General features: G+C 38.3%; 1 protein-coding gene across 2 annotated transcripts in view; it reads right to left on the minus strand.

The window, feature by feature from the left end:
• The window catches only part of FAM120A (family with sequence similarity 120A), a 47,240-nt gene extending 36,425 nt beyond the window's left edge, over nt 1-10,815 (minus strand). The window contains exons 1-2 of one of the 2 annotated variants that reach the window (XM_009700069.1): nt 10,557-10,815; nt 5,527-5,609 (exon numbers count right to left, since the gene is read on the minus strand). In XM_009700069.1, coding sequence (XP_009698371.1) covers nt 5,527-5,609; nt 10,557-10,623 — 150 coding nt within the window. In that variant the 5' untranslated portion in view covers nt 10,624-10,815. The remainder of the gene's footprint in view (nt 1-5,526; nt 5,610-10,556) is intronic. The other variant, XM_009700070.1, reaches the window with a different exon arrangement.
• Nucleotides 10,816-11,355: the final 540 nt, after the last annotated feature.

The following is an 11,355-nucleotide window of genomic DNA, read 5'->3' on the forward strand; positions in this document are numbered from 1 at the left end:
CAGCATGGAAAATCAATTTTGGAAAGGCAAGCATGGAGGAGGATCACATACTTGGAGGTGATCAGGTTAGAAAGCATGATGTCTGAAAACGGCACTGTTTCTCTACTAGTTGTAAAAGGACTACTTCAATTTCATGACAGACCACAAATCACAAGCAACCTATTAATGCACTCTGAAAAGATTAAGTGAGGAAAGGAAATTAATTCTACATAGGTATTTGTCCAAGTGAGAGGCAGAAAACAACATTACAAACTCAGAAGCTACAAGAGAAAAATGTCTTGGTTTTGACAAAATAAACTTGCAAAAATGCTTCATTGAAAGAGAATAGACTCACATATGCGTAACTCCATGGGATTATCAGGATACTGTAGAAGGTACCTAAGCTACACTTGGGAAAATCTCCCCGATTCTGGGACAACTTCAGTAGCCCACTGTCTCCAGGAAGTGAAGCCTTTAAAAGCTAATCAACACAAGTACCAGCATTTACTGTTATGCCTGCTGGAAACAGATAATCAGTTTCACTTTATTTTCAAACCATTAAAAAAGAGACCTTGAACATTCAGTTACTGTAAGATGACACACAGGGAACTTTTTTCTTTTCACTGGCAAGAGAAAAGGCGGAAGATATGAAGAATACTACAATAAATTGCCTTAGTTTTGTTATTTTTGTCTAGTACTTTCTATTAGAGATAGCATCCAAACTGTTTGGATCTTCTATCAGCCTTTGAATGTTAAAAACATTTAATCTCACGAGCTTGTAGTGCATCTGATCTAATGACAAGCTTTCTGAAGAGCCAAGAAGTTCCCTGGATGACTTAAACCCTCTCAAACCAGCAAAGCTCAGCTTTTACCTGAAAATCAGGTTATTCAATTAGAAATTCTCTCTCCTCCTCCTTCCCTCCTGGCTGGGAAACTGACCTCTTTCTACTTCTGCATGTCTTGATAGTAACAAGAATACACACAACATGGAGAACATTTGCTAACAATTTATACACTGAGGACTCTGAGAAAACCCAATCTAAACAGAGGAATAAAAATGTCATCAGAAATAAAAGGGGAGAGCAGAAACACAAGCCAAAGATGTGATACAGGTAGACTTCATATGAGACAACCTGTACGACAAACCTGCACACTACCACAAACTCAAGGGCTGGGCTGCCATCCAGAAAGCCCTAGACAAGCTAGAGGAATGAGCCAATGGGAACCTGAAGAAATTCAACACCCACAAAAGCAAAGTCTTGCACCCGGGCAGGAATAATGCCTGGCTACTCTGCAGGCTGGAGTTGTGCCAGAAAGGACCTGAGGCTCTTGGAAGACAGCAAACGGTACATGAGCCAGCAGGCTGCCCTGGCAGCAGAGAAGGGCAGCTGCACCCTGCACTGTGGAGCAGGAGCATAGCCAGCAGATTGAGGGATCTTGCTCCCCAGCACTTGTTAGATCACCTCTAGAGTACTGCATTCAGTTTTGGGCTCAAGCCAGATGCCAAAAAAGTTGAGCTGGTTCTGCAGAATGCCATCAAGATGGTTAAGGAGCTGGAGCACTTGCTCTATGAGAAAATGCTGAAGGAATGGGCCTTATTCAGCCTGGCAAAGACAAGGCTTTGGAGATACCTAACAGCAGCCTTCCAATACCTACAAAAAGGTTATCAAACACATGGAGCGAGGCTCTTCACAGTGGTGCACTGTGGAAGAACGAGAGACAACAGACATAGCCTGAAAGAAGATGGGTTCAGACTGTCTGCAAGGCAAAACATTTTTACCATTGGGTCTGTCAAACCATGGAGCAGGCTGCCCAGACAGGTTGTGCAGTCTCCAACCTTAGAGATTTTCAAGACTAGTCTAGGCAAAGCCCTGAGCAACCTGTTCTGACCTCAAGCTGACCATGCTTTCAGCAGGCTGGACTACACGATTTCCTGAGGTCTTGTCTCACCTGCATCATCCTATGAGGTCCCTTACTATTAAAAAAACAAAACAAAACAAAACACCAACCAAAAACCAGACACTTACTTTAAGCATATTTCAAGAGTACCACCTTTGTTATCTGGGCAGCAGCAAATTACCTAAGCACCTACTTAGCGTATTAGTCTCCCTCTGGCAGACACCCTCTGAAGTCAATAAACAGAGAAAGACAGGAATTTCCTAGAGCAATTCAGAGACGGAGCCTAACCTGCATATTTTGGATTGCTTTCTGGAAGCATCTCTCTTTGCCTCTCTACTGAGAAGAAACCACCAAGGAGATTAAGTTTCCCTGCATACTATTCTTTTTCAAAAAGGGAGACTGCATTAAGACTTGTTTCTAAGGTTACCTGGTGAATAGATTTAGCACTTCTTCAGTGGTACGTGCTTCAAAATAGGTACTAATTCATTCCAGAGATAAGAAACTGCCCTCCTAATATCATTCTGATGGTATTATACATTGATCTTGAAGCTCCATACTGTAATAAACTTTCCCAGAATGAGAACCAAATTGTCTTTGTCTTAAAGATAAATCCCAAAGCACACAAATAAAAACTAGGATAATACTAGTTTCCAAACAAGGTCTAACGGCCAAATGATTTCTCAGGAAGTCTATCAACTCCTTTCTTGTTTCAACTTCTGATTCAGGTGGTCATTTCAGTGAACTCTGCTCTCGGGTAATAGGATGCAAGTACAGGTCTACACATTTATTTGGATACATTATCTGTTTAGTCAGGGACATTTAGACAGACAAGATCCTGACTCAGAACAGCCTGCAGTATCAGTTTTTGATTCTTTTTCCCTTTTGCAGCAACAGCAATTCAAATCTCTTCATTTAAATTTGTCCATGGAATTTTAACAGTTTTGCTGAGCTGAGGGTCATTGTTGGTGTCTTCTGAAAGGCACAGCTTTTTATCCAGCATGTGAAGATGTTGTCCTGACTGTTAGGTTCACTTCCTTCTAGATGTGAAATATGGATTCTTCACTCAGGTTTCTATTTCCCTTCCTTCTTCGCATTTCTACTCAGCTGTTCCTAGGTGATCACACCTCCCTCATGTCCCTCTTTAAAACAGAGGTACAGGTTCCTCAGTTTTGCTTTTTTTCACCTCACTATGTGGATCTCTGAGCAGATACACCAATTTTCTATCAGTAAAGACTAGTAGTTAGTTACACTTTTTAATTGGTGAACTAGCAAAGCTTCCCCCATAGGAAGAGTAACCATTTTGCTACATCATAATAAAAGATTGAGAAAGAATGCAGAAAATAAATTGTACATTATTAATGGTCCTAGTTCTCACTGAAAAGCAACAAATTCAGGCCATTGGGAACTGTATCTCTTAGCTTTGATGCTCCAGATCATACTGTCTTAGATACAAATGATTGAAATCTTTACACAATAAGAAAAAGTTTTCTAAACCCTGAGTTGAATGAAGTGTGGAACTAGAGCCCACGGTTCCCAAGTATGGAGAATACTCAATAGTAACTCTAAATAGATGCCACATAGCAAAGTGTGCAAGTACAGCCCAGGGATCGCATCCCGGGCAACCACAACAACTTCATCCCCCATTTCTAGTTTTCATGACAGCTTGCACTTTTTGTAACTGTTCTGAAACGACTTCTTGCTGTCAAGCTTGTGGCCAATATAAACGTGTTTTTAGCTTTTTTAAGCATTCATAAAATTTACAATACTGCTTTCTGCACATCTACAATCAACAGAAGAGGTGTCTACACAGAGCTGTAATGACATCATTGACTACTGAAACAAGTTACAATTTCAACCATGAGCACTGTTGAAACTGAGACTTAAAAAAAAAAACAAAAACAAAAACCAAAAAACCAACAGTAAGTTGTTCATGACCAGTAACTAATGAAGATTGGTTTCCTGTAGACTTTTGTCCTTGTTGTTTTAGCCCTTCTTCTTTCTCTCCCTTTGCCATCATTATCAGCCAGGAGACAGAAATGCTGCGGTTAGTTTGGGGATATGTGCTTTACAACTGGCCAGCAAGCTGCTGTGAAATTAAACAAATCATGTATTGTGCTAGCCTTTTCCCTCAGTAAGGGCACTAATGTGCATCTTTTTCACTGATAACAGTGTATCGGTTTTAAGGGAGCCTGTAATAGCCAAATGGGAACCGCTTTCAAATCTGATTAAGGTTGGCCAACAGACTAAATACAGGGAGGATTGCCTAAAACAGCCCAGTGACACTCTAAGGAAACAAGTTTCATTTCCTTAGGATGCCACCTACAAAGCCCAATTGGTGTTTCCACTGAAAATGTAAATGTGGAAGCAAAGATGACAAATATCTAATTTTCATGCTAGTTAAGTAATTCAGTATATATTTAGAAGGGTTTTCAGAAGGTCTAGGTGTCTGTAGTCGTATTCTGAACTGGCTGTAAAACAAGTCTACTCAGCCCAAAACACAGAAAAGTATTCTGAACATCAGAAAGTTTATCAACCACTTTGAGAGAAGTCTCACATTTTAACCTTTTTAGTCAAAAAAGAAAATACAGGTACTCTTTCAGTCTTTCATTTTTTCATCTCAAGTTTTACAAGGAAATAGCAAATATGCATGCATATTTTGTTTTGCCACTACAATGTGCCAACACTTACCTTTCTAAACACAGGAGCGGCAGCAAAATAGGGGATGAGCGTAACATCAAATTGTCACAGCTGTTCACTAAGCAATGCACGTGCAAACCTTAAAAACTCTGCTGAAAATCTTGAATCTGTTTTTAAATTCTACCTTCAGCAAAATAAGTTACAATTTTTCAATGCTTAATAAACTTCTGGAACAGCACGGGAAAAAAACCCACCTATTTTTGCTGTAGATACAACAAAACAGTCTTACAGAATTTACAAAAAAGCAAATTGGTTTGCTGCATGGTACACCTTAGGAGAAAGGGAGGAGAAAGGGAAAAAAAAGATATGTTTATTGTGGCAGAGAGAAAGAAAGATCACTATTATCCTATTCTCTAATGTGTCCAGTTTCCCTTTTATACCTATCTACTTGGCAGATGCACAAAGTAGGTGTGATGAAGCAGCAGAACAGACATACTGTAAACTAAGAGTATCAGACACAAGTTACTTGTCTCAAAAAAAAAATCTAATGAAGGCCACGCTAGCTTTCTTGTGCAACCTATTCTCTAACATATTTACACTTTAAGAATTACAGAAAATTATTACACACAAACTCAGATCGGTAGAAAATAAAACAATATGGTAGGAAGATATCCAGCTAGTTATTTTTGACAGCTGAAGAACATGACTAAACAAAAAATTCTCCTCTCAAAAAAACAGAAGAGAGGAAGAAGCTACATTCTCAAAGCCAAACCACACTGAAGCTATATGGCTCATGTAGCTGAAGGGCACCAAGGGGGATCACAAAGGCTAAGTTTAGCCTTGTAAGGCTAATCGCCCCAGGTATCCTCTGCAGTCAACAGAAGGGACCAGGACACCAGAGGGTGACTGAGAACAAGAGCCTTGCATAGCTGCTGTGAATTAACCTATTACACTGCTCTGATTAACCGTTATGATTCAATTTAATTGCTTGTAGTTACATTAAATTTGTACCTTAAGTGAAGCTAGTGGATGTTCTGGACCAAGTAAACTCCAATGAAAGGAAGCCAAATCTTCATCAGGTAGAATATGATTACCTAGAACATAATGCAGAACTTTATAAGTACACCATAAAACGTTACACACCATTTCTACATACAGCAAAACAGATTTGGAATCAGTCCTCAATTCTGGATCAACGGGATAAACAAAGTGAGATTAAACTTGCAGATATCTTTCTGTTACTCCAGAAAAACCTAATTAGCACGCTGCTGCAAGATACACTTCCCTCTATTTGAGGAGCACTCTTCCATGCAACCCAGCTCACTGACAGAAGCAACAGAGCCAGTCACAACACATGGTATCAACCTCAACCTGGCATGTCCTAGGAGGCAATCCTCAACAGGATTTCGTCATGCAGGTGCAACAGTGTAAAAGCACCCTCTATTGCTCTCCGACACAATCTGGTAAACCTTTCCTGCATCCCAGCACGTGCTGTTACTGATCCACACCAGAGCTACCTCTGGAATCTGCACTCTGCTCCATCATGCAGTGCAGGTCAAGCAGCAAGCCCCCAGGCAGATTTATCTAATCCTCAGGAACATGGGCAGTTCCGATGACACTTAGCAGGTTCCCAGTTCCTGAGGTTTCTTTCGCTGACCTGACTAGCTCAGACAGGTCACTGGGTTGGCAGCAAAGTAACTGAGAATCTACATAGTAGTTTCAATGAATAGAGGTATGGACAAATTATGGACAATTACTAATGGAAGATTACTCAATTTTTATCCCCCCTCCCCCAAGTATGTCACGCTCGGGAAAAAACCTAAAAAATTCTTACTAGGAAATATTTCAAACATTGATTTAATCAAAGGCTAACTAATCAACCACGGAGAGAGTTCAGTGTCTGTGTATCCAAACTTTACGAAGTGCTAAACACAATGTATTACTATACTTCTGGTAGGAAATGTAAGGATATTTTCAATATCTGATTTTATAGAGCAGCAGCTTAGCAGTGAATGCATAGTTCTCATTGCTGTTAATATATTTACAGCTTTTTTTTTTCTTTTTATATTTCACAGTTCAGACAACATCTTGAACTCTCACCTACTCATAAAGAACATGACAAGATTCTTTGAATATGACAAAAATCATTTACACTCTTAATATTTTGAAAATAACTTAGTTTGCTTTTAATGCTCTTTAACCTGTGAAAACCAAGAAAGCTGTCCATTGCCTGGTGACTAGTAGATGCTCTCTTCAGAGAGGGAAGTCTTCATGTCCAATCAATACTTCACTTACTGCTGAGATCTCCAGCAAGGAGAAATTATAATCTTTATTCATGAGGAGCTAAACTTCAAACTCACATCAGAAAGATTCAACAAGTTTATATAAACAGCCACATTCTTACTAATCTAATCAAGGTAGGATTAGACAGCCTTTATAATGCAGGTCTGAAAAAATCAGTTACAGCCAGACCACTAGACAGTTTTGTGATAACTAACAATAACTCCTGCAGATACTAATATTTACCTTTTAAAATAGTCAGGGCTTCTCTCCCTTCCACCAAAACCTCAATCTTGTTTGGTCTCCCATCTGTCATTTCAGTTAATTCCATCCCCCTGAACACACATATAAAACAGTCTGACCACTTGATCAATTCTTGCCACATACCAAATTGTAGAATTTAGGATGTTGAAGTGCAGCAGTGTCTTCTGTAGTCCAAATAAGAAGTGATGCATGTACTTACCTTGCGTAGTTCTAAAATTTTACTGAGAAACGGAATGAGACTACATAACTAAACACGTTACAAAGTACCATCACAGTGGGAAAGAGATCAACGTTACATAAGCAACCTCTATTTCTTGACCTGGCTGAACAACCTCAACATATATTGATTTTTCCCATTTTAATGGCTTATTATAATGTACGCCTTAGGTTTTTTTTAAAGCAATTAGACACTAACTGAAGCCACTGCCCTTTCTAAAGAGTTCACTAAATTATAGCCCTATACCTCACACTGTGTTTGTTTTTCTACTCCTGAAGCTTGGGTTTGGTTTTGTTTTGTTTTTTTAATCATTCTGAAGTATTTAAGTCAAAATTAACAAAAGAACCTGAATCAACTCCCTGTTTACATCAACAGCAATTAGGACATAACTTTTTAAGAGCACACTCTTGGAGGACACAGTATCTTGGCCACATTTTAACTACCCAGGACAAAGATACTCCTTATATTATAAAGCTAGAACTACAAAACCCTTCTGCATGAAAAGCTGTAAGAAGGAAAAAGCTATAAAACAAACCAACCAACCACAGTGTATACAAAACCTTTTCAGAAAGTAATCTTTAAAAATTTGCCTAGTTGGTACAGTCAGAAAAATACTTTGCTGGAATACTTCAATAGAGGCTTTATCCTTAAACATAACTTAATCCCAAATAATATTCCATTGAGTACGTTTTTTTAATTGACCAGCTAGGCGTCTTTCCTCAGGCCCCTCCAACTGCTGAATGTTTGGCTGAATCATTCAAGATTTTTGACCCTTGAAGATAATGACAAGAAAGTATCTGAAAACAAAGAAATCTGAGTCTTCCACATACAGGGAAACAGATTTGCAGACCTAAAGCTGAATACTGATAAAGCTATTGTGATAGTTTGGGCCTGCTGTAATTGTAAACATTAAACCAGTAGCTTAACTGTAATTATTTCAGAATACATTAATTTATCCATAAACAAAGTACTAGCATGGGGAGTTACACTGATGTACCCAGAAAAGAAGAGCAATCTAACAGATTCATATGCCCTCCCATGTAATCAAGCACTCACTTATTCTTTCCCATTGTGATTTTTTTATTCTACTTATCAGGTTCAAAAGAGAGCCAAAGAAGCCACAGGAGCAAGGGCAGAATAATCTGTGAAGCCAGACAAGCCTTCAGATATTAAACAAAAAAATAAAAATTTAGATCTAAATCCGCTATCCTGCTTTAAACACATGCCACACAAGCAATTATATGCCTACATGCATTTAGTATTTAATTTAAAAAACAGAAGCTACTCCATTCCTAAGGTTGCAAAAGTTAAACGTTGCCAGTACTTTAACTCAAACAGTATCTGTTTGTTGTAAGCTTATATAACCATTGGTTATATCACCAAATACCCAGGTTTCCTAATATTCACTGATATTAAAAAAAAACCAAACAAACAACAAAATCACCCTCATAGCAGGAAGACTTCCAAAGTATCTTCTGTTCTAAATTTGACTTCCATAAACTTTACTGTATTCTCCTTACTCATACTGAATGCACACACAAAAGACATGCAAAAGAATACACAGAACTAAACTTGTAGCTGAACTGGCTTTTTTAAGCCTTTGTACCAATTTAGGGGGGAAAAAAGCTACAAAATATCTCTCTAGTAATCATGTGAGATGACCTCAAGTTTTTCTCCTAAGAGCAAGCTGAAAAATAATTTGTCCTGTAAGGTATCGAAAGAGAAAAATATTCACAAGCTTCTTGCATAAAATTGCAAAACCTTCAGAAAATTTACCAGACTATTTTTCACCTACCATTTAATATAACCAAGCAATGCCTCAACTGGCCATGCAGCTGTAATTCTGTGACAAGTTAAAACAATGTCATTCACATGTACTTCACATTAATTCCATAAACCGTATCTGCAACTGTGAAACTGCTTTTCAAGCAGTAATTCTTACTCACTGAATTGGCATGCAACAACTTATTTATAGACTCCGAAACAAAGCCTAGCAATAGTAGTCTGTCATGCAATTTACACAGAGTTTTTGTTTTAACTTGCATCTTAGCCAAGCATCTGCCATTCCTCCATACAGCCATGGAGGCAGGTAACCATTCTGAACATGAAAAAAAAATACACTAACAAAAAGCAACTTCAACTAGCCAAATACTTCTGGCTTTCTACTGTAAGATGCATTGGATCTTTCCTTCCTAACATGGAAGGTACCTGTCTGGACTAGAAACAATTTAATATTAAAAACTACTAAAATATTAATATGCTAAAGCAGTAACACATAGCCTCTCTCATTCACAGCTTTCAAATGAGAAGTTTTATTCTTCTATCATGTACCCATTCTAAAAAACAAAGTCAGTGAGAAAAGAAAAAGAAAATCCAGTTTTCTTAATTTGTTCACTCAGTACAAGATCAAGAACATGGCTGCTCCATGCTTATTTACCCCAAAAGTTAGAATGTGGTTCTAAAGAGACCTTATACATTGGAGTCAGCTTTATCAGTAATTAATTCACTCTTCCATCTAAGAGAGTATGACAGCTATTCTCTACCACTGCTGTGGAAACAAGAGTGTGTTAAAATTGCTCCATTTAAGCAGAGATGTGAAACGGAAGTCCTTCCTGCCTATGCTGCTTAAGGATACTATACCATTTAGCATTAGAAGCAGGAGCGTTAAGAAACTATCCAAACAAAACTAATGGAATGGTAAGATGCTGGTCACCTGTGCTTTCAGAAATGTGGAGTTCCACTCAATTATATAGTATAATATATTTCTGGTGCAGCTGACGTGCTGTCATATTTGTCCAATATTCACTTCTGAAGGGAAAAAAAGCCCCTGCAATCCAAACACCTTCACTCCATCTATGTTATTTTTAGGCAGAATAAAAAACAGGACAGAAGTTATGCCTTCCCAGCCTGGAAAGCGTATTGTTAAAAGTAGACCTCATATAGTATATAAGACCAAAACTAGTAGAACCACAATTGTCCCGATTCCCCCCCACCCACTGAGAACATTTTGGCTAGGCAGAGCTTTGCAGAATTCTTACTTTCTACTCTTCTTTCCAGATAGCCACAATTTGCATTGCTTGCAAGTGTCTACAAATTAGCCATGTCTGGCCTCATAAAAACGCATCCGGCCCACCTCAAGTATAGTAGGAATGTCTGAAACAAAGGGATGGCTTTCCCTATGTGCTTTGTGAAATTATACACACATATTTTAAAACAGTTAATAGAAACTGAAATCATAAGTCTGACTAGCAGCATCAAGTTCTTTTATTACTTCACTTACCTAAAAGAGCAGCAAAAATAGGAAAGCGATTTGGATTCAGGTCCAGTTGCTTGGCAACTTCATGCATTAGGTATTGGCTTGTTGTGAGACTTTTCCCATTACGGCTCAGTTTTAGGGCATGGGCACTGAAATAGTAAGGGATGTTGCACAATGCATAATCGGAGTCATATGCAACCAAACCATGGAAACCTTTTTCTCTGCAGAAAGCAATTACTTCTTGATGATGATCCTCAATGCTCTGTGCAACCTATAGTGGAAGACAGAGTAATTAGCTACAGTGTTAAATTGCAGTACTGATTTATCACATGTATTACAATATATTGGGTCTTTCTGAAACTACATACATGCATTTGAAACACTTGCAGTATATTTAAAGTAATTTTAAAAAAATCCAATGACACAGCATATAAAGACAAGATGTAAGAGCGCTCAGAAACTACAATACAAAGTTCTGGAAGCCTACACACTGAAGTGGCCTTATGTATTACTGAACTCATCTGAAGTAACTGTTTATTAACAAAAACACTCAAATTCTAAACATATTGTCACATCAATGTCTGTATTAACTCATGGGAAAAATCTTAAGGCTGTGGATACTTAAGCAGTTCAGCAAGCCAAGATGCTCTCTTAAAAAGCAATCACAGGATCACTCTTAAAGTTTTGCAGCCCTGTTTTAAAAGAAACAAACATAACCCTAGAGGAACAGAGGTAACTTTCTTGACCTTTCAAATGTCTACCTTGCTGTATTAAGCCAAATTGTTTCCTCTTCCCGCTTGCAGCCTATTCATTTATGCACAGT

The sequence above is a fragment of the Cariama cristata genome, unplaced genomic scaffold (assembly GCF_000690535.1).
Source record: "Cariama cristata isolate BGI_N322 unplaced genomic scaffold, ASM69053v1 scaffold21475, whole genome shotgun sequence".
NCBI classification, from domain to species: Eukaryota; Metazoa; Chordata; class Aves; order Cariamiformes; family Cariamidae; genus Cariama; species Cariama cristata.